At 32.0% G+C, this 23,139-nt stretch overlaps 2 protein-coding genes and 1 long non-coding RNA gene across 6 annotated transcripts; 2 read left to right on the top strand and 1 right to left on the bottom strand.

Annotated features, from left to right (window-relative positions):
• Positions 1-1,018: 1,018 nt before the first annotated feature.
• Positions 1,019-21,665, bottom strand: LOC116425226 (uncharacterized). 3 transcript variants are annotated; one of them, XR_012998483.1, is made up of 7 exons: positions 21,523-21,665; positions 19,472-19,560; positions 19,193-19,321; positions 9,668-9,820; positions 7,256-9,250; positions 6,880-6,966; positions 1,019-2,272 (listed from the first exon to the last, which is right to left on the bottom strand). It is a non-coding gene; the product is annotated as an uncharacterized LOC116425226 (long non-coding RNA). The 3 variants fall into 3 exon arrangements; XR_012998485.1 differs by lacking the exon at positions 9,668-9,820 and having other exon boundaries at positions 7,256-9,267; XR_012998482.1 differs by lacking the exons at positions 19,193-19,321; positions 19,472-19,560; positions 21,523-21,665 and adding exons at positions 10,884-11,038; positions 12,243-17,175.
• Positions 6,354-19,086, top strand: LOC116425222 (facilitated trehalose transporter Tret1). Of its 2 annotated transcripts, none has more exons than XM_031972658.2 (3): positions 6,354-6,856; positions 12,394-12,511; positions 17,169-19,086. In XM_031972658.2, exons 1-3 carry the CDS (start codon positions 6,833-6,835, stop codon positions 18,578-18,580), a joined length of 1,554 nt encoding a protein of 517 aa, XP_031828518.1. In that variant the 5' UTR covers positions 6,354-6,832; the 3' UTR covers positions 18,581-19,086. The 2 variants fall into 2 exon arrangements, with proteins under 2 accessions (XP_031828518.1, XP_031828519.1); XM_031972659.2 differs by having other exon boundaries at positions 6,355-6,553.
• Positions 19,550-22,993, top strand: LOC116425224 (G/T mismatch-specific thymine DNA glycosylase). Its single transcript, XM_031972661.2, has one exon. It carries the CDS (start codon positions 21,381-21,383, stop codon positions 22,587-22,589), a length of 1,209 nt encoding a protein of 402 aa, XP_031828521.1. The 5' UTR covers positions 19,550-21,380; the 3' UTR covers positions 22,590-22,993.
• Positions 22,994-23,139: the final 146 nt, after the last annotated feature.

Genomic DNA, 23,139 nt, shown 5'->3' with positions numbered 1-23,139 from the left:
GTTTTTCAAAATATTTATGTAATCATATTTATTCATGTTACCGATAAATGCTAAGTTACCCACTCCGGCAGCGGACATGCAGCCCCAGACCATTACTGATTGCCCTCCATGTTTCACGGTACTGTTTAAATGTTGTATTTTAAACTCCTCATTTGGTCGACGCCACACCGTAATTTTTCCATCTGAATGAAATATGTTAAATTTACTTTCGTCCGTAAATATAGTTTCTTTCCAAAAATCAAAATCTTTGTATATATATTCTCTTGCGAAATCTAGTCTCTTTCTTCTATTCTTCTCGTTTATAAAAGGCTTATTCCGAGCTGTACGACCGTGAAAATTATGTTTTCTGAGTATTCTTCTTATTGTTTCTGGATTTACACTTTTCCCTAAATATGTTTCTACTTCATTAGTAAGTTTAGGTGCACTGATCTTCGGATTCTCTTTAATTTTTCGTACTATCCATCTTTCGTCGTACGCGTTGAACTTTTTCTTTGGAGCTTTTCTTGACGCATTACTTATTCTATTTTCGTTTTGGTATCGTTTTACAATATACTGAACAGTACTGGCACTTCTACCAATAATCTTCGCAATTTCACGATAGCTTTTTCCACTTTGAAAATTTCTTATAACTATTTGTCGCTCTTCTATCGTTGTCTGCTTCATTATTACTATCTTTCTCTTTTTTTTTCAACTACGAACCTTACGACGCTAAACGACAACTGCAAATACGCCAAACAATGTAATCTTTCATTTGTTCCATAATTTTCATTTGTTTTCAGGGATTCCCCTTGGGGAATATTACAAAATATATATACTGTACGATTTTAGCTGTGAGACGTTTTCCAGACTGAATCATAGTAACTTTGTTTTTTTTTATATTTAGACAACTTTGTTCCTTTTGATACTACTATATAATAAATATAGATACATTTACAATATAGATTCATGATATTTTTTCCCCCATATCTTTCCTGAACTTTTTCACGAGATGAAACGTATTCGTATATGTGATGTACGATTTTGGCTGTGACTCACTGTATATACATATATAAGACTTTTATTTTTATAAAAATTAATTTATTTTTGCTAATTAAATATATTTCAAACTATTTATGATTATGTGTAAGGTACAAGTATACTAATGTAATATGACAACATTTGTGTACTGTTTATTAGTATAACGGTATTTTGAATTGTGCGCTGTAGCATTTTTCAGTTGCATTTTATCAAAAACTGAACAAAAATACAGAAACAAAAGGGAAAATAAGAGAATCGGTGTATATATTTTAATAAAAGGTATCGTAAACTGAATCATCTCAACGCAAGCACTTAGGAAATGACGGGGATGAAACCTCAGTAGATCCTCACAGTAACCGATTTTAATAAAACCATTAAATATTGCATAAATGCACATTTTGAACAACTTGTTTCTTCGAAAACAGTATCACTGACATTTAGTTTCAAAGGTAATCGTGAAAAACTTTTGCTACCACTATAATGAATTCTACACACGTGCGAGCGTCCATAAGACACCCAAAGCATAACCGCACGGCCGACATCTTTCCTAATTTCACACGGATACGCTTCGTTACAAAAGCTTTGACCCGATCGCGGCAGTTCTATACTTTTCCTCGTACATATAGAAATAAGTTTCACTCGGATAATAGATATCGGTACTTTTAGGAGGAGAATGCATTTATTGTATTATTGCCCAAAATTCATTTGAACTAAATATCAGCGACATTTTTTCTCGAAGAAAAATGTTATTCAAAACGTACAATTCTTGTAATATTTGACAGTTACATTAACACGTTGGATGCCACGGGGTCGCTGGTGACCTCAAACAAATCGAATTATTATAATTCATTTGATTAAACGATGATTATTTGAGAACATATCTATATTATAAATAATGCCAACTTTTTAAATTAAATATTTAATTTTTATATATTAACACGTTGAATACCATGGGGGTCATCGGTGACACATAAATTAAATTAAATTACTATAGTTCACTCAATTAAACGATGATTATTTGAACACATTTCTATATTATACATAATGCTATCTGAGGCGGCGACATTTAGCTAGATGAACGTACAATAATAATAATGCAATTCAATCGAATGACTTAATATTATATTTTTTTCATTTCGTGGATTTTGTTTTAAGAAATCGTGCAACATTCAACGCGTTAATTGTCTTTGCTTTGATCGAGCTATTTCCTGTCATTTCTTGATCCACTGATGCACCGACATTCAACAATTCAAACCTGCAATAATAACAACGTAATTCAATTACATAAGTTAATATTACATTATTTTCATTTTCTATAATTGTCTCGGCAAAATAGTGCGGCATTCAACATGTTAAAATTGATTACTGCGAGGATTTGCTAAGGTGTTACCAAGTAAATTACAGTGCGCTATTGACGTGAAAGTATTCGGCCTGTGGCTAAAGTGAAGAGAAACAAGGAGAGACGTCCACTCGCGACGCTCGGCCCGATAGTAAAGCCATTTTATTCCAATATTTCTCGTACCGAGGCATTATACAAAGTTTAACATTAACCCTTTGCACTCGAGAGGTGACTCTCACTCACCACTTGATTTCGTACAGTACAATCATAAAATTTGATATTTAATAGATACTAGGCGTTTATTTTTCAAAATATGTTTCCCCAGCCTTACAAAATTTGACCGAGGGTAGGTACATCAATACGTCTTTATAGCGAAGGTGAACAAAGTAATAAATAAACACATTAACATGACTAGAGGAAATATATGAATAGATAAATAAACGTGGCTATGAAACATATAAAATAAAATAGAATACATAGAAATAGATAAACGAATAAATAAATAAATATTATATACCACACTCCGTATAACGCATCAATTTGAGAAATATTGAAATAAAATAGCTTTGTTCTTCAATGTACGTATGAATTCTCTTCGAGTTGGTTTCACAAAATATCGTCTTTATCTCATCAGAAATATGAAAATATTTCTAGTGAAAAATGCCCGAGTGCAAAGAGTTAAGTATCAGATTTTATAGTTTTACTGTGTCAAATCAAGTGGCGATTGAGAGTCACCTTCCGAGCGCAAAGGGTTAAATCTAGCTCTAACACTTGTAACGTAAGTGTCATTAATACTTTTGCATAGAAAACTATACAATATAATTTATACCTGCCTTGAAAAAGATTACATATAAAGATTCTACTAGGAATTTTCTACGCTTTCTGAAATGTTTTTCTTTTCTATTCCTACAGTACACGTAATTAAGCGCTTTGTGATTTCTACCATTCATTGTTAGATTGTTCTTTCGTATTGCTAGCTGTTACGTGACATCGATAATAACCTACCTCGTTATTCAATATTTATAATCATAATATTTTTTTTCTTCATATCTACACGTAATCCGTGACTATTGGGTTGGATGACAGCATATCGAATATTTTACATTGTAAAGGTGACTAAAATCATTCGCCAAAAATTGACATTGATTAGGAGGTTTGATGAAAATCTTTAACATGCTAAAATGTTTCTAATTATACAACCTAGTTTGCTATAAATTGATTCCAACCAACTGGAATAAGAAACTAATACATAACTTGAATAATATAACAGTATGGCAGATGATGTATTTTATTTGCACCAAAGGAGATATTTATATGTAGGTTTACATCTCAACTTTCCAATACGGCAACAGTATACTGGTTTGTCAATGCCACAGTAAGAAAAGACTTACGGATTTATTTACATGTACCACGATTGCACAATATGTTAATACGATAAGACATCGGGAACCCATAACTGTATCAAATTATATAGTAAGAAAATAGCAGTAACCAAGTTATATAATGAATGCTAAGTCAAACACGTTCCTACATGAAATTAACTATAATCGGATAATAATCAATTAAACATGTGTTGATAGAGAGTAATCGTATTATAAGAAAGCTGATTATTAGACAGACGATATTTTAGTATTTTCTCTTGTATGTAATGAACATATTTTATTATCATTGCGTAACTAAATACATTTTAATCTTATACAATGAATTTAAAACACACCTTTTTTACACATTTTGTAGAATGTGTATTATAAATTGTTTAAAAGGACTTCCTTCTAGAAAAATATATTTCACACAATAATCGTATAAAACTGAATACAAGTTCGATACTTCTTCATCGAAACAGTAAATCAAATGGTCGGCGAGAACCTTTTGAGTCCGTAAATTTTATTGTGTCTCTGTTATCTTGTCTTTTCACGATTTTTTGTAATATAAAAAAGTTGCACAAACATGGATCTATTTGTTCACAAAGCTAATGATTACTGTTATCACTCTATTCGCTATCATAATGAAGATAGTCATTGAATGTTTGCAATTTCATAAGGGATACTTCCTTTCAATTTCTTCGCTAGTGCTACTTGATTAGGGTAAACATTGCTCTTGGAGTATATAAAATTAAGTGTGTAAGTATTAAAACAAGTCTAATTGTAAGCTACATCGTGTAACCTTTCTGTAAATTGGAGATTTTTTAAATCCGAGTACAAGTTACTTACTTTAGATGACCATTATAAACATAACAAAGTGTAACTTAATGCGATCATTTCCGCATGAGATAAACAATGTAATATAATAATAATTTATTAATTCGCTTACAATTAGTAATATTAATAAAGTGTTCAGTTTATAAGTGGACTACGAAAGTCAATGTATTCATGTCAAACGGTGAAGCTGTACAATATTTGAAAATAAATATTTTAGCTTATGTTACTTATATCTTCATTTTATTCATAATTCCAAATGTTTATTGTTTGGACTACATTGTGGAATTTACTGACAAAATACATGATATTCTACAATGTTAGTTTTCTTAAAACAACTTGTAAAAATATACATGTGCATAATTGCAATTTTCTGTGAATATGAAGTTGAGTTTTCGAAGTTGTTTCAGTGATTAACTATTTAGAGAATGATTCCATTTCTAATTCAAATCTCTATAAAAGTGTTATAAATGTTATTTACTCGTTTATTTAAAAATGTTCAAGTTTTAATTCCTTCGAAGTAATTATTTATACTCAACTAACAATAATATTCCTTGTCTATCTTGATTCACTTGTATCGTAATAATGAGCAATATAAGTGTTAGAAACAATACAGAACACATATAACAGTGTCTAAGTCCTAAGTGTATAAACAATTTATATTCGCAACAGTATGTCCAAGTCTAGTACTATAAGTATAGTCGTATCATCAGCTATTTTAATTGCAAGAATTTAATACAAAACATATACACGAGTAAAAAGCATATTACAGATAATTTTGCACAAAAAACAGACCCATTAAATACACAGCAATGTATGCGTATCTATCAACCGTTTTGTTATTTATGTCAGATATACTCATCATAAAATGACGAAAAGTTTTGTTTAATGGCAAGTATACTCGTCATAGAAAAAAATTTGCTTTTGCTATTTAAAGCAATCGGTAAATTTTACTGGCCAAAATATTATTGTATTTTATAAAAACAAATCAAGTTTCTAATTCCTTTTACAAATATTTAATTATTTAACATACAAATATTTTTAATCTCAACTATTGATTATTTGTATCTTTATGAATTAATCGTATTTTAAATTTTACAAATATGTAACATTAACGAATCTTTAAATAATAAAAATATATATTTCTGAAGAAACTGGATGAAAAAGTTTCTCAGTGTATTATTTATTTATATAAAGAATTTATTTCAATTTCACAGCAAGCGCATTTACTCTGTTTTCGTCAAATACACTTATCATTGCTTAAAAATAATTAACCACACAAGCGTTCTTTTTTAAAATTAAGTAAAACGCTAAAATGGTTAATGAAAACTACTTAGCACTAGAACTATCGAGCTCTTAAACCGTCTTTTTAAAATTTTTTTATAAAAGCCTGAATTTATTAAGATTTCAATTGGTTTGTATTTCAGTTTAGGTATTCCTAAATCAGATTTTTTAATCATTTCTTAAAGACATGTCTATACTTTTACAGTAATTGTAAAAGAACAAATTAGGAATTGGTAATTTCGTCTCGCGTGGTAGTTGTAGTGTTAATATAAAAAACCTTCTTATTTATTTGATTAATGTGATACATTTATTTGATTAAAAATTATTCTGATTAATTTGAATTTGACCATTTCCAGACATCTGTAGAAACTCAATTCATGCTTTATATTCATGTACAACTACAGTATGTTCCATTGAAATTATCAGACTACAGAAATGTTTCTCGATTTCGATAAGGATTACGGAAAGAAACGCGGTAAAGGAGGGAGAGTGCGAGGGAGGGAGAGAGAAAGAGAGAGAGGGTTTCAGTTGCATTACGTACAATGTACACAGATCATGTTCAAGAAATTCGTGTCTTTCCGTCGCACGTGCACGATGGACTCAGTTAACGAGAGACCACTTCACCAGTCGATACGCTTATAAATACCACTGTTGTTCCTGGCATTGGGACAATTCCAAAAAAAGCAAAACGCGATAGAAAAATCAGTGCTACACGGAAGTACGTATCAGGGAAGTTTGAGTGTGCTTTTCACGTGATCCAGACCAGATTCGACACGATGTATATGTATATGTTCGGTGCATGTGAGCGTAAGCGTGCGCGTGCGTGTAAGTATGCGTTACGAGTACGAGTGTGAATCGAGCACATGTGCATATATGAAACTACTTAAATTCATTGTGACTAGATCTAAACCAGAACTTGTTAATTTTCTCATAAAATCAATATAAATGTTGTGCAGTTTTTTTTAATGTGGTTTTACATAAGAACTTTCATATTATTATGACGCGGACAACCGAGACTTTGGTGAGTACTAGGATATTTATTACCTTCTATATGTTCCATCACATTTTGTCCGAGGAAGCCACGCCAACTTTAGAACTCAGTTAGGTTATGTTACCGAACCACGAAACCGTCTGCAAAGAAAAAGCAGTGATCGAAAACCTCTATTCGCATGAGCGTATGATGTGAATGCGCTGCATTGCATGTGAGATGCAACTGTGTACTCTGCTGTGTGTGTGCGCGCGCTGTGTTTGTGTGTGTGTGTGTTGTATAAATAACCGGTACGAGGTCTTCTTTACGTTCTTCATCCGATCCGCTTTCTTTCAACTTTCTCGAAAACTGTATTATCTAACGAGTCGCATTACAGCCAATAAAATATTCTAGCGTCTTTTTGTTTCATTCTCTGTATTTTGATCTACTTACGCTAGTTGCATGCTTATCTATATTGCTCTTTGTAAACTTAATCGCACATAATGAGACATGAGAAACATTTATTACAAACTTATTTCAGATATAGTTAAATACGGAAATTCCTTTGTTATACGATACGTGTGTGTCGTGAGAAGTGATATTTGGAACAACTGGATTTAGTTTTAATATCTATGCATCTTAAAAATAACTCGGCGAAAATAACTGTTTTATAATCAGTTAAAACGTTTCAAAATAATCTTTTTTATTTTTTATCATTACTGCGCTTAACCTAACGGTTTATTTTGAATTTGAGATATAATGCGTTTGAAATTATATATTTAAATAATCATGTTTAAATGTATTATTCAATCAATTTATAAATTTGATTATCTGGTGTATCTTTTAATGACATTTTAAAAGAATTCCCGATAACTTACATATGAACCGACACACGAAAATTTAAAAGCAAATCTATACATCTACGACCGAACGAACAAAAATCCATAAAAAACGCACCAGTGAAAAAGTGATACCAAAAAATGTATATAAGAGAAAGACTGGAGATATCAAGTAACAGTATGACGATATAATAAGTTCGCTGCCAGCGTTAAATATTTGTGACGGCCGTAATCCTATACTTTACATAATGAAAATGAAATTAATCCCACAGATATTGTTATTAGAAATGATAAACTACATTATGTTTAGAAACCTAATGACTCATTTCAGTTTCATTTTTCTAATATTTTGTTTAGAAGATTTATTGGATTGAAGAAAATATTTTAATTGAGGAGACCGTCACCGAAGTAAACGCTGGCAGCGAACGTGATAAGCGAAGACAGTGTGAACTTGGTCGAAGTCAGGATAAGCGAAGCAGAGAATAGTATAAACGGCAGATACACGCATGTTTTAATTACTTAGTTTAATAAACTTTGGTTAATATTAAAGTCCACTACGTTGCCCCAATCCTACATAAAAGTTAGTTTATCGGAAATATGTCGCATCTTAACTGATGAAACTGGACTTTGATTGCGTCAGCCTTGCGCACTGTTTGCGTGTTGACCTCTGAAGTTTTCTATTACAGTTACTTACGTAGACGGCGTATACATTTTCATTTTATTCATTTCCAACGTTGATTGGTTAATATCTAGCGAGTATTTGATGATGATAAAAATCAAACGTTCCTAGGATTTATAATTTATGAGGCGGGTATTCTATGGTGTTTGACGATTCGTAGCGCACATTAATAAATATTAAAAGTTTGATGGCGCTACGTGTTTTGTTTTTCAAAAACCAATAAATCATTTTTAGAGAATTTTGTATGCTGGATACAATTGTAAAACACATGTTTTGTGTTCGTCAAACTTTGATAAAATTTATTTTAAAAAACTGATTATGTTTTCAATTTTGGAAACCATTTATTAATTGACAATTATTGGTTGGCCTCTGTAAATTGTTTATATACAAAGATCTGTTGTATGTTTACTCATAAATCAAAACTTTGTGTCGTAAGAAACTGAACGGTACCAATTTTCAGTTATTAAATTAAAGTTCATTGGATAGCTTAAAAATTCCTAATTTTTAAATGATATTCGTATGTACACACGTCATAGAAACGCAGATGACCAGTGTTCGACTTTCTCTTCGCTAAGATTATCTATCATTTCAATGATCGTAGTTTATATTGTTCTGTGGCGTTATATTTTAAACGCTAGAATATATTTCGCTGCGAGGATGTTTTTCCGAGTGTCGATTGCAGAAGTGTTCCGTACGAGAGCTGCAACAGAAATGCCGTCGGTTTTTAGGGAAACTGCCGATTCCCCTCGGCAGGCCGATTCCGTTGTTCCTCCAGCGGTTCCAGGAAAAACCCTTGTGTTATATCGAAAACTGCAGATCCGGCCATCGTCTTCCGCATAGACTTTATTGACACCCTTTTCGGGGGTGTGGCCAGTGGGTTTGGAGCAGCGTTTCTCAACCTTTTTTGTGACATGTCCCACCTAAGCCTTTCTAAAATTTTTATCCCCCTATGTAACATATATATATAATTTTTAATATTATATTATAATATTTATTCTAATATTTTTGCTATTTTGTTTACGTGCATAAATATTATGAGATATATAAAATAATATTTCAAATTTCAAATTGTCCCCCTTAACACTTAGCCAACCGAATGGGGAGATCTACTTTTTCCTTAGCAACACATTGCCTTTTATTTTGTTCATTTTTTCTTCTGTTATTCAGTACATCTTGAATTCGAGTTATTTGCAATTTGTCAAATATCTCTCTTGCTTTTATAAAGTTCCTGATAAAATCAGTTAAATAAGTTCAATTGAAGATAATGAGAAAGGTTCTAGTCATAGTCCTTTTTAGGCGGTTGCTTAAGTGTTAAAAATCAAATTGCCCCCCTGTGGGGCGACGTACCCACATTAGGAAATACTGGTTTGGAGCATCCTTCAAGAAGGATGATGCAGGGGCGTAAGAATTTTAAAATGTTCTCTTCAGTCGTCATTGTCGCTATTGACTGGAACGATTTTAACCCTTTGTTGCATTCGAGAGGCGCCTTTCAGTCGCCACCTGATTCGATACAGCGAAATTATAAAATTTTAAATTCAATATTGAACATTGTATAATGTATCAACACACAAAACATCGAAATAAAATAGTTCTGTCCCTTAATTTATGTAAGATAATTAACACATTGAATGTCGCACGATTTCATAGAGCAAAATACACAAAACGGAAAGAATTTAATATTAAATCATTCGATTGAATTGCATTATCATTACTGCATATTCATCGAGCTGACTGTAACCGCATTAGCTAGTATTTATTATTTGTAATATAGAAATGTTTCTAGATAATTATCGTTTAATTGAATGAACTATAGTAATTCGATTCGGTCGGGGCTCACCGGTGACCTTCGTGGCATTCAACGTGTTAATTGTGTTAGTTATAAAAAATATCGTTAATATTTAGTCACAAAGTAATGAATATTTGTAATGAAAAATATTGTCGAGTGCAAAGGGTTAACTTTTGTCGGGTAACGTATTCATACGTAACCCGAGAAGGTGTAAGCTCATTGATGTAAGTCACCAGCAGCCGCAGGGACCACGCGGTCATGCTTGTTTTGTCTCACTGACTCGCTCACGTATAAAGAATTCAATGTAGTAATAGCACAAGTTTTTCACGATTATCTCGGAAACTAAATGTCAGCGATATTTTGTTCAAAGAAAAATGTTATACAAAATGCGCAATTCTTGCAATAATTAATAGTTTTATTAAAATTAATTACTGCGAGTATGTACTGAGGTTTTACCATAGAAAAACTTTTTCAAAATTTGTTGTATTGCAGTTTGTAATTTATTTAAGATTAATTGAATTTTATTCATAACATTTTCTTATTAGATCATCGGATGTATCTTAAAAATCATAGCGACAGTTACGCAGGACACTCGGAGTACATAATGATTCTATAGAATATGTTGGTTTTAACAACAATCTATTATAAATCTTGAAAATTCCGAGAGTCAAAATAGAAAAAAAAATCATTGTTTCCATTGCCTGGCTGAATAGTTCTTTACTAATGACATGCGATAACATTGTATTCTTTACATCTGATAATATTGTATAAACTAACCTTTCTAAATATTTTTCATAACATTTTATAACATTTTCCATGCTGCAGGCTTAGATACTTATATAGGTCAGTGCACTTATATAGTAGTTCACCGTTCAAATTGATTTACACCTTCATACATTTCACGCTTCTATACACTTCAGTTCCTAGAAAAACTATAAAATAGTTTGTAAAAATTGAAACTTTTATTTTGAAACAGACTCTGGTTTTTAGTTCTTTCTTAATTTTCACACAAAATACCGAGAAAATGGTGCAAAATTACGCAGCAATGAACAAAGTAAATCAATGTAAATAACTTTTATGAAATGTTCCTTTTTTATTATAACTCGTCTTTCAATTAATTATGTCTTTGGATGTAAATACCTATTTACGTAGGGGAGAGTTGTCGAATTTAGAGAGTTGAGTCTCATTTTGACAACCAACCTTAAAAAAACAGGCGCGAACTTCACTGATGTCATAATTTTCATAACAACGCACATCCTGATTGTAGTTTATTTACCAGCCGTTTGCATTATATAGTTAGCAATTAATGTTTTCAAGAATTGACTAAAAACCCTCAAGCTGTTACAATGTAAGTGACAACGAATGTTATTATATTGTTAGAGACTAAATTTATACATCCTCAATTTACTGTAAAAGTTTTATCGATTTTATTGATCAAAAGTAACGTTGCAATTCATTTTTTGTAAGTATTTGTAAAGTTGCCTAATTTGGACCTCAGGCAGTTGTCATGATTTTATTCGTGGCTAATACTGCGTATCAAAATGGTAAAAATGGTGTGAACCAATGTACCCATATTTATAGAGTTCCCGAAGCAACTATTAAAAGACATGCATCAAATGTTTATATTTGGAAAACCAATTATGGTTTAATTAGTGAAAACAGCAAGAGATCAGCACGTAGTTTCCTGTTTTCCTATTAATTGAGCAATCGATATATTTAATTTAACTTCATCTGCCGAAGGTTTTATACATTTCAAAGAATCTTCACCCGCAAAGAGTTAAAACGGTGGTTTATCTTAGGGAATCAGTTTCCTTAACTGGAATTTTAGTTTTCCCTTGTAATTGATCTAAGTTACATTTTGAAAAAAAATAAATTACATTGTTTTGAAGAATTAAAGATTACAATATTTTTTTCAACACTTGGGTTTGTTTAATACACATATAACCGCAAATATTCAAAAATGTTTTAGTGGTTCCATTTCGGCAACTCTCTCCTATCACCACTGTATCTCAAAAATGTCACACATAAATTGTTTATTCATTTCGTTATATAGAATTTGTATCCTTAATCTTATAATCTATCATAGTTGTTCTATTATAGTTGTAAGTACATATTTTACTTAGTAAAGTGAGTTACCTCAAGTTAGACTAATTTTTATTATTCCATGTCAGCAAAGAATGGATACTAGTTTAAAGGATTTGCTAACACCACCCATTACATCGTTAATCCATACATCATAGTCAGTGGTTTGTGCTTCATTTAAAAACTGTTTTATCACCTATTGCAGATTCACTCGCGGAAGGAAGGATCTGCTGTAGACAATATCATGTCACTACCTTTATCAGAAGATAAAGCCTGCGAAACTAATAGGACACAATGGCGACAATGGTTAGCATGTATTTCTGGTTAGTTATTTATTTTTTATTTATATTAAAATTAATTTTATACTTAATTACTAAGTACTTATTTACATAATAATTTCGCATTTCATGAAATCAAAACTCTCACAATGGAAGAGTACGCTACATCAAACGCGAGGAATACAATAGGCTTAAAACCATTTTTTAAATATATAAAATTAAAATATAATACAAAATTTAATTTATAATATATAAGTATTCTTGCATGCTTCTATTTTACATATTTTCTGTTTCTTTTATAACGAATGAATACTACAACAAGTAAAATTTATAACGAATTAATTCTCTTCACTGTAATAAAGAGTTATTCAATTAATGATAACTTCTATTTATACATTTTTTAGTTAATTATATAATTGTGCGATAACTGGCACATCCTTTTTAATCACGAATAACTACTACGATGAACATTGGATAATTGCAACATCGTCATCCTCACCATATGCCCAATAAGTTCTTTTTAACCCTTTCGCTACTACGAGTGACTATAGTCACTGGTCACAAGATACCACCTACACATGACGGGTGACTATAGTTACCGGTCACAAAAATGGAGCCAAAAGTTAAGACAATATAAACAATAACAAACATACGTTCATGGAAAAATGATAAACACATTGCTATGAATACAAATCATTTTGCTCCTAAAAGCAGTGTCACAACGGCGTTTTTGCGACAAAAGACTTGGCGCCGAATGCTGAAGACCGCACGCACGTAAAGTTTTCACCTTTGACACGGCGTTTCGTTCTACGAGAGGGACTCCGCGGCGAGGCCCACGTAGCGAAAGGGTTAACACAAAGTTGTATAGTGCAGCTCTAACGAGATGGCAGACTACCCACAAGCGGAAAAGTCAGAGGGACAAGAGATTTTTTCCACTCCCGATGTTTGGACCGCTTCAGTTTTCAACGCATGGTCATTATTGGTCCGCAGCAATAACAGGGGATGGAAGCGGGACTAAGCACAACGGAGTGAGATATAACGATAAAGAACGAAGTTAGCGGCACTATGAATTTTAACCGTCTTTTCACTAATTGCGCGTGTATGGGAAAAAAATGGAAAACGCTTTTCATACAATAAACTTACTTATATTGAATTGCAACAAAAATTTTAAAAAATACCATTTATTTACTTAAATTTGTTTTAATTCATTTTGTGGATAAAATTAGTAAAGAGCACTTATGATTTACTCAAATTAACATAAATAATTTTTTATGATCCTTTAAACGAGTGGTTTGCTACACAAAGCGCGTGAATTCCCTTCTAACAAATAGAGCAAATTAATTTTGAACGAACAAAACAGGAGCGCTGTCGCGCTCTTCGCAATTTTGGCAAAACATAAGAGTCAAACGGCTAATCTCTATCTATCTTTTAATCTCTGTCTATTAACAGTTTAAATCCCACGCGCCGCTTTCACGCTCTTCAGATTTTATGTCGAAAAAACCCAGCGCATTTGAACGATACGGTCAACTGACGGTTGCGAGTGGCGCACTCACAATCTGACGAAATGCGCTCAACTTTTCAGAGGCATGTACGTTGCATCGCTACTTTTTTTGTATATAAATAATCCAGATAATACATTTTGAATTTCGTTGTTACCTATTATAAATTAATATATATATTGGATAATAGTATTAACATAGATTAAGACAAGCGCTACCGCGCCGCTTGGATCTTCTTACATTCCATTCAGAAAGTGCTATTGCGCTGTTCGGCTTTTTTTCGACCGTGTTTTTTTAAAAAACTCTGGTACTCAAACAGTTAAATATCTCACTCCGTCATACTCAGTTTCGCTTCTGCCCTTTGTTATTGCCGCACGTCAGTAATGACCATGCGTCGAAGACCAAAGCAATTCAAACATTGTGAGTGGAAGAATCCTCCTGCCTCTCTGACTTTTCCGTTCGTGGGTAGGCTGCTATCTCGTCAAAAAGATGAGAAACATCTAATTGAGAACACTATGGTGCTACATGATTATAAGTTACGAAGAAAAGAAAACAGAAATTAATAATTTACAATGGTCTCACAGACGTGTTATAGTAGTTATGGATTAAATAAATAATAATAACGTCTTGTAATTAGATACTGGTGTGAAGTTAAGGTTCACCTTATATGGGGTATCTTAATAAAATTACGCAAGGTTGTACTGTGCAAAGCTGGAAAGATATCGAATGAAATGAATACGGATCTAATTGGTCGTAGTGGAATAGGGTAAATTCAACTTAAACATATTTTCAGTTGCAGCATATTATTTGTTGAAACCGTCATACTTACTAGTCGTATCGCGTAACGAAAAAATTGTATAAGATGCATCTTTACAAAGTGAAACGTGCGATACGACGAATCTCAAAGCATTAGCGTAAACATTGATCTTTATTTCTAATAATATTGACTGCGAATATTGATTCCTAAATTATTAAGTACGTGTTCCCATAACTACGTATTCTTCTACAAATTGTATAAAAATGTTGAAACTTCTGTATACTTATAAGGGTTTATCGTAACATATGAGACCTACTTCAGGAATTAGCGCAAGATACAAACAGAATGAAAAAAAATATGTCATATTTGACCTTATTTTCCAATATTATAACCGTTTTTGTGTTTCAACTTACTAATTCTATTTATTGTAATTACAGTACTTTTACTGAAAGTGCTTAAAATGGCTACCTTCGGTCTGTATACAATCTTGCAATTGCCGTATCAAAAAATTTCGTAACCTCTAAACAATTTCTGGTTCATGTTGAATCTTCTATCAACGTTGTATACATAGTATAATATTAGCGTTGTATGAAAAACTTCAACACTACGAAGGTAAATAAATAGTTGCAGATTATTAAAACACAAAAATCACTAATATTGAAGCAAGATTAAATAGGACATAAGTTCATATGAACTTTTCCCACTGTTTTTCTATCCCCCGAAGTGAGCTCTACATGTTATGATACACACTTTATTCATTATATGTATTAAGAGTGTATAATATGATTAAATATAAGTGAAAACAATTAGATCTTGCCAATATAGTGCAACCCTCATATCGGTTTTATATATTTACGGTAGGTTATAGGAGGTATCCTCCGTAAATATGGAAATTCTACTACTACGCCAGCGTATACCACCGAGAACCTAAAACTGAAGGCTCAGGACCGAAGTTAGACGGTACAAGCGACGGTACAACCCTTTTGCCCCTGTTTCGTCCCGCTAGACATCTTTCCAACTGTGCACAGTAGGTATACATGTATGAAGTAAGCGATTACATGAAGTATAATGAAATAAATTTTGTTTGGTTTGAATGTTATGCGATTGATATAAGAGTTGGTAAAGTTATCGCATGTAGGTAGGGTTACCCCATACTGGACTTATATCCACATTTCCTGGATTTGTCCTCGTTTTTAAAGCGCCCGAAACTATGGAAGAGGATCTTCTGCAATCATTTGGTTTTCTCACTTGCTTCTCTCCTAAGTCTGTATTCTCTCCTTATTCTTTAACACTAGAATTACCAGAGGGGTCAGATCGATTCGCTCCTACGTTCTTCATTCCCAATCATTAACCCTTTGCACTCGAAAATTTCTCACTAAAAATATTTAACCTTTTTTGGTAGTACAAAGACGATACTCCTTGAACTCACTTGATTGGAAATCACAAATACATCGAGGAACAAAGTTACTTTATTTCAATATTTCACGTATCGAGGCATTATACGAAGTTCAACATTAAATATCAGATTTTATAGTTTTACTGCATCAAATCAAGTGGTGACTAAGAGTCACCTTCCGAGTGCAAAGGGTTAAAAATATAACAGATGCTTCTCTGCGGAATTACGAAAGACATTGATTCAGTAATATTCAAACTGAATCATAAGACAATTGAAATTTTAGTAGCCGTATTTTTAGACTTCCTGTAGACAAATTTGGAAATGTCTATTTTAATGTTCGGTTGTTCTGGTGTTAATTATGATTACAAACTACAATTTGTAGAAAATTCCAAATCCGATTCTAATTCAAATTTGAGATGTTGTATTTAATTTAAACAGAATTTAAAATACCCGGAATTTAGATGAAAAAGTGTGATGTTTTAATGCTGCTTATCCTAGATCAGTGATTTTATTAAATAGCAATCCTAATATATATCATGAAATATCACGATATATGAAATGTATCCTATAATATCATGAAAATTATTACATTAAAATCATGTCGATAAAGTCTGTCACAAATAAAGTTAGATTCCAGACTTCCAGTTTCCCCCTTTTTTCTTTACCTTATTGGAAATTATTTTCGATGAGGAAAAGGAGGTAAAACCTTCCACAGAAGTATACGTAATTATATCAAGTGATTTTTTATATTTTAATTATAACCGTGTCGGGTTTTTCAATACGTTCTGTTTGCTACTAGGGGTGGATATTAGGGTGAAAAATATACTGGGTGAAGGAATAAAAATTGCACGAAATACGGGTTTCTTTAAACTTGCGCAGTATTGTTATGCTGTTAGATCCACTTGTTAGTGAATCATCATAATTTTATTGGGTTACGAGTTATGGACACGAAATTCAGTACAAAATATATAAAGAATCAATAAGCTTAAATAAGTAAACAAATAAGAAACAGTAAATTTTAATAATTTTTATATACTTTTCAAATTTCAGCGACATTATCTATGGTGGCTGTTGGCACCGTATATGGATGGACAACCACTTCTTTGTCTCGACTAACGTCTGGGGACAGCGACGTACCCGTGAAACTAACGGACGACGAGTGTTCATGGATCGTCTCCCTAACTGTGATCGGATCTATGATCGGACCCTTTTTAGGAGCCTATTTAGCTGACAGATTAGGTCGTAAACGTGGCCTTTTGTTATCAAGTGCCTTCTTTATCATTGGCTGGATTATTGTACTCTTTGCAGAAACTGTTACAGCTTTATATATTTCCCGAATAATACTCGGTATAGGAGTTGGAATTTCTTATACTACGAATCCTATGTACATATCCGAAGTAGCTGATGTTAATATCAGAGGCGCTGTGGGTACTTTAATAGCAGTGAACGTTTTTACTGGATCTTTATTAACGTGCAGTATAGGACCCTGGGTATCTTACCAAGTTTTAGCAGGGATCCTCTTAGTAATACCAATTTTGTTTATTTTCTGCTTCATTTGGTTTCCCGAAACACCTCATTTTTTAGCTGTCAAGGGCTACAAAGCAGAAGCTTCGAAGTCATTAGCATTTTTCAAGGGTATTCCTGATATCAACGAAGCAAAAGGGGAGTTGTATTTAGTTGTACGAGTGCCTTCCGAATCGCATAAATCTCGTTTATCGGTGAATTCAACTCAGAGCACGAAGATAATCAAACATACTTGGTTAGCTAAATTGAAGATAATGCGATTATCTAATAACTTTAGAGCTCTAAGTATTATTCTTGGTTTAATAACTGCCCAGCAACTTAGTGGAAACTTTAGTACAATGCAGTACTTGAAAGTCTTGTTTGATAAAGCGGCGGTTGGTATTGACTCAAACGTAGCAACTATTATAGTATTGGCTGTTGGGCTTGTTTCCGGTGGTTTAGCTACCGCAACAGTAGAAGGAGCTGGAAGGCGACCGCTTTTAATGATTTCTAGTCTAGGATCATTTGTTACTTTAGCCGTTCTTGCGATCTATCTTATGCTTGAAGCGAGACACGTTGACGTTTCTGCAGTTAATTATCTTTCTGTGGTTGATGTAATTCTATTTCAAGTAGCGTATCAAGTTGGTCTGGGTACATTGACTAATGCTCTTATTGGGGAACTATTTTCATCTGAAGTGAAAGGCGTTGCCAGTGCCATTGTTACAGTTTTTGATGGAATACTCGGTTTCGCTGTTTCCAAACTATATCAAGTTATTGGCGATAGTCTAGGGTCACACACAGTTTACTTCTTTTTCTCAGTATCCTGTTTCCTGGCGTTTTTAATGATACTGTTCTTTGTGCCAGAAACCAAAGGTAAGACGTACAGTGAAATTCAAATTCTCCTTAGTAGGAGGAATGGTAAGAATAAAAAAGTATGTGTTGAGGATGTTTTGGCATAGTACATTGTATTAAATAGTTTATATTGCACACAATTCTCTACTGTTGAATTATTTATATATTTATAATGGAGAAATGAATGAAGATATATATTTTACTAAACTTTATAATATACAACTTATTTTACAGAGTATTATAAAATGTAATAAAGAAACAATATAAAGTAATTTGATAAAAATGAGAAATAAATTTCCAGAGTATGAAATAATTACAATAACGTATCTGTGTAATATTGTACTCACTTTTCAAAGGAGTACAATAGTATTAAGAACTTATCTAGATTATTATCATGAGTTGTCCAAGCAGAAGGGTAGATGTAATACAGAAGACTCATGTATATATAGAATTGAGCATAGTAGTAATAAAAGTTTTGTGCGATTATCTCGAAAACTAAAGCGTTTCGTTATCAACATATACAGGAAAAAATTGTTCAAAATCATGTGCCCAACAACATATTTGAAAATCATTAAAATCGACGCAGACGCAACACATCAGTAATTTTACCAAATTCTCTATAGTTCCATCTCACTCCGTACTTAGCTTTGCGCATTTGGAAACTTGAAGCATGGCAATATTGTAACGGATACGTTTGTATGCTGATTTACCATACTTACTGCTTAGTCAACTTCGATCGTTTCTCTTGATGTAGTTTTCGTATTGACCGTTCTCTAGGCATAGAGGTCAGAGCAAAACCTCTGATTTATTACGCAGTCGGTAATTCAGAGTCCCATAAGCTTTTAACACTAGAATTACCGAATGAGTCATAATGACCCATTCGTGAATTATTTTTTTACAATTATTGAAAAGATAGCAGATGCTTCTTTGCGAAATTACTAAAGAAACTGACTTAGTAACACGCAAATTAAATCATAAGTCAATTGAAATCTCAATACCTGTGGTCGTAGAGTCCCTATAGAAAAGTTTGAAATCTTCAATTTGACTGCTCGATAGTTCTAGTGTTAATGTCTATCCTGTACCTCGTCTGTGACAATATACCGTGATACATTATAGATAATATATAATTGTTTAATTTATTAATTTTCTGTAAATGTTCTACACTAGAGAAGAAAATTAAAGGATCAGAAAATTCTTGCTAAAAAATTGCTGAAGTTGAAAGTGATATAAGTTTATAAGAAAAAAATTTGTTTCAGAGTATTAAAATTAACTCTTCGCACTCGATAGACGACTCAGTCATCAGTTGATTTGATACAGCGAAACTATGAAGTTGAATATTTAGTATTTTAAATTAAACTTTGTATTGCTACGAGAAATATTTAAATAAAATAGCTTTGTTGCTTAATTTATCTGTGAATTATCGTTAAATTAGTTTCAAACAATGTCGTCTATATCTCGTTAGAAAATGTTAAATATTTCTAGTAAAGAACTTTCGAATGCAAAGAATTAATGACCTTAGAATGTGGCTTCTGAAACACTTCAGATCGCAACACGCGGTTACCTGATTTGCGTCGCACCGCGGTAACAAAATGCTCTAAAACAAGAAGGCAAAAATTTGCCGAACTTTTTATTTTTTTTTATTACAATCTTAAAACTTACTGTGCTTGAAAAAATGCTCGGACGCATCCTGATCTATGACAAAATCATTCCCGAGGTAGTATAACTATAAGAAACACTGATGAATATTCACATAAAGACTCATGTATAGTACAACTATAAGAAACACTGATGAATATTCACATAAAGACTCATGTATAGTATAACTATAAGAAACACTGATGAATATTCACATAAAGACTCATGGTAAAAAGGTAATTAACTATTAAAGGCATAGTATATATTTGAAAAACTTTGATACTGAAGAAAAATTCGTACAACATTTCCAAAACATGTAGAAAGTGCTACGCGAATTTCAAGAGTAAAATGCGGTAATCGAAAAATCTCAGCACTTTTCAAGTACGCCAAGGATAAAAAAATTATTAGGACATAATTCTTCACATGTTCACCACTGTGCGACGTTTATTTCACGCAGTATAGAATAATGGTCTCCGCGAAGTCCTAATCCAATTGAGAACATACGAGTATCATTCATTGCGGAATTCCAAAGAAGAAAATTGTTGAGCAATGGAACAAAACCGATTCTGATTATTACAGAAAATTAATAGAATCAATGCCAAAGTGACTTAATTTAGTTCACAAAGTAAAAGCACTTTAGACAAAGTATTAAATATTTTTTAAATTTAAGAAAATTATATTATCGAAAATGTTCTACAAAACTGGGTAAATGAATAATTGTTTATAATTACAAACAAAAAAAAGATACAAAATATTAGAAAACGATTTATGTATTATATACTTAAATAATGTAAAACGTTAGTGTTATGATTATTTTTTGTATGTCCTACTGTCCATGATGTAAAATGAAAAACTGTACGAAACTTTCAATCAGTAATTTAGTTTTACTCCTTATTGTACGTATCTAACGAATATTATTTGTTATTAATTTCGATAGTCTATTATTTATGAATTTTATGCGAACAAAATTCATTCCACAAATTTAATGCTCATAAATGAATTGCCCTTCTTTTTTAAATATATCACGTTAACTATTAAGAGAGAATTTATTATTTCAGCTGGTGATTCTAGGATTCTAGGATCAGATAAACGGACAGTTTCAGTGCGCAATACAAAGCGATGTACACATAGCGAAGCTAACCTAACTTAATCAAATTCAAAACAGCGGGAAAAGACTCTCCTGGAGTGATTTAAAAACAGTTCAAAATAATAATATGCTTATACCTATATATATTTGAAAAAAACATATTATAACTTTTCTACATCTTGGGAATGATTTTACGCAAACTGATGTCTACCCTTACGCTTAACAAGTTAAAGAAACGAACATTTACAGAAAAAGTGGGTAGGCCTAAAAAGAAGCTTGATCGATTCGATGGATTGTCAGAAGAAGAAGTACAAAAATATACTTTACCAGATTATCTGGAAATGAATTTGGACATGGTTTTCGTTGGAATCAATCCTAGTTTAATGGCAGCACATCGTGGTAGATATTACGCTGGTCCAGGTAATCACTTTTACAAGCTTTTGCATGAATCAGGATTGACACCGCGGTGTCTAAAATACGAAGAAGATTATAAACTTTGTCGTTATGGAATCGGTTTAACGAATATTGTTTCACGAGCAACAAGATCTTCCGCTGATTTGAAACGAACAGAAATCAAAGAAGGTTGCGAAACAGTAAAGGAAAAACTAAAACAATATAAACCAAAAATTGCTGTTTTCAATGGCAAATGTATTTATGATGTGTTTTCGAATAAAACAAACGACTTCCATTTTGGATTGCAACCCGAACGTATTGAAGACGTCGCACTTTGGGTCACTCCATCAAGTAGTGCTCGTTGTGCAAATTTTCCCAAAATGACGGACAAATTACACTTTTTCACCGCTTTGAAAAAATATTTGCAATTTTTGAAAGGAGAAATACAAAATGTCGATACAAGCGAATTTTTATTCGAAGGGAAATGTAAACAATTTATACCGCGAACTTCAAAAATGTGGAGACGAAAAAATGTATCTGCGTTTTTGTATGGGGGAAGAATTGCTAATAAAGATACTGTATGTCTCGATACTTCTGATGAAAATGTAGCTGTAGCTTGTAGTACAGAATTTATAGTGAAACATGTACAAATTGACAAAAATAGTGAAATTAAAGAAATGCTTGATACAGATAGAACTGAACCTTCAAAAAATTCAGAAGCAATTATTGCGGAAGGACGTGTAAAAACATTTTTTGAAAGTGATACATCCTTTCAGAAGGAGGAATCAAATTTTCTACACAACGAGATCAATAATGTGAAAAAACCAAGTTCTAAAAAACTTTCCCAACAAACTGATAAACTACAGAATTTTGTTAGAAAGAAAGGGAGTGCCTCAGATTTTATAAGTTTAATAAAACAAAGGTTAGAAGAAAAGGAGCATAATAATTTTGATGATAAAAATAATTCTAAAAAACTAGTTAAGCCGAGTAGTTCTAATTAAAAATTTAAATTAACAAACTGGAATAATGTAATGATACATGTATAAGTGTATGCATACAGAAGAAATTACAACAGTTTGCACATACTTGATGATAAATTTCAAATATTTGAAATAATATATTAATGTTTGAGATATTTTATAAATATTGATTTATCTAGTGATTAACATTAGTCAAATTCTAAAAAAATTAAAGCACAAGTTTACACAAATTTATAAATAGTTCTATTAAAATATACATTTGTCTGCATGTATCAATATAAGTAATATTTATCATTACAATGACAATTATAATAGCTACAATAAGTTTTGTATACTTTAGTATATCCTTGGTAATTATATAATAAATTAAATGAGTTTGTTTTTGGTGTATTCACATTTCCTGATAAATAAATACATAAAACATTGTCAATGTTTCAGAACCAATCCAACTTTAAATAATAAATTTATTAAGGTTTATAAAATATCAAAATCTTCGTCTTTTTTTAATATTTGAAATTTAACAAATATATGTAAACCTTTTTGTGTGATTATACATAGGTATTTTACATAT

The sequence above is a fragment of the Nomia melanderi genome, chromosome 4 (genome assembly GCF_051020985.1).
Source record: "Nomia melanderi isolate GNS246 chromosome 4, iyNomMela1, whole genome shotgun sequence".
Lineage (NCBI taxonomy): Eukaryota > Metazoa > Arthropoda > Insecta > Hymenoptera > Halictidae > Nomia > Nomia melanderi.
The sequence above is the reverse complement of the archived record's forward strand: the minus strand, read 5'-3'. Positions and strand labels throughout refer to the sequence as shown.

Bases quoted from the DNA above. Each gene is read 5' to 3' on its own strand.
- LOC116425224 (XM_031972661.2), top strand. From the start codon at position 21,381: ATGATTTTACGCAAACTGATGTCTACCCTTACGCTTAACAAGTTAAAG.
- LOC116425222 (XM_031972658.2), top strand. From the start codon at position 6,833: ATGACGCGGACAACCGAGACTTTG. The intron at 6,857-12,393 runs GTGAGTACTAGG...CACCTATTGCAG, and splicing joins CGCGGACAACCGAGACTTTG to ATTCACTCGCGGAAGGAAGG. The intron at 12,512-17,168 runs GTTAGTTATTTA...TTCAAATTTCAG, and splicing joins ATGGTTAGCATGTATTTCTG to CGACATTATCTATGGTGGCT.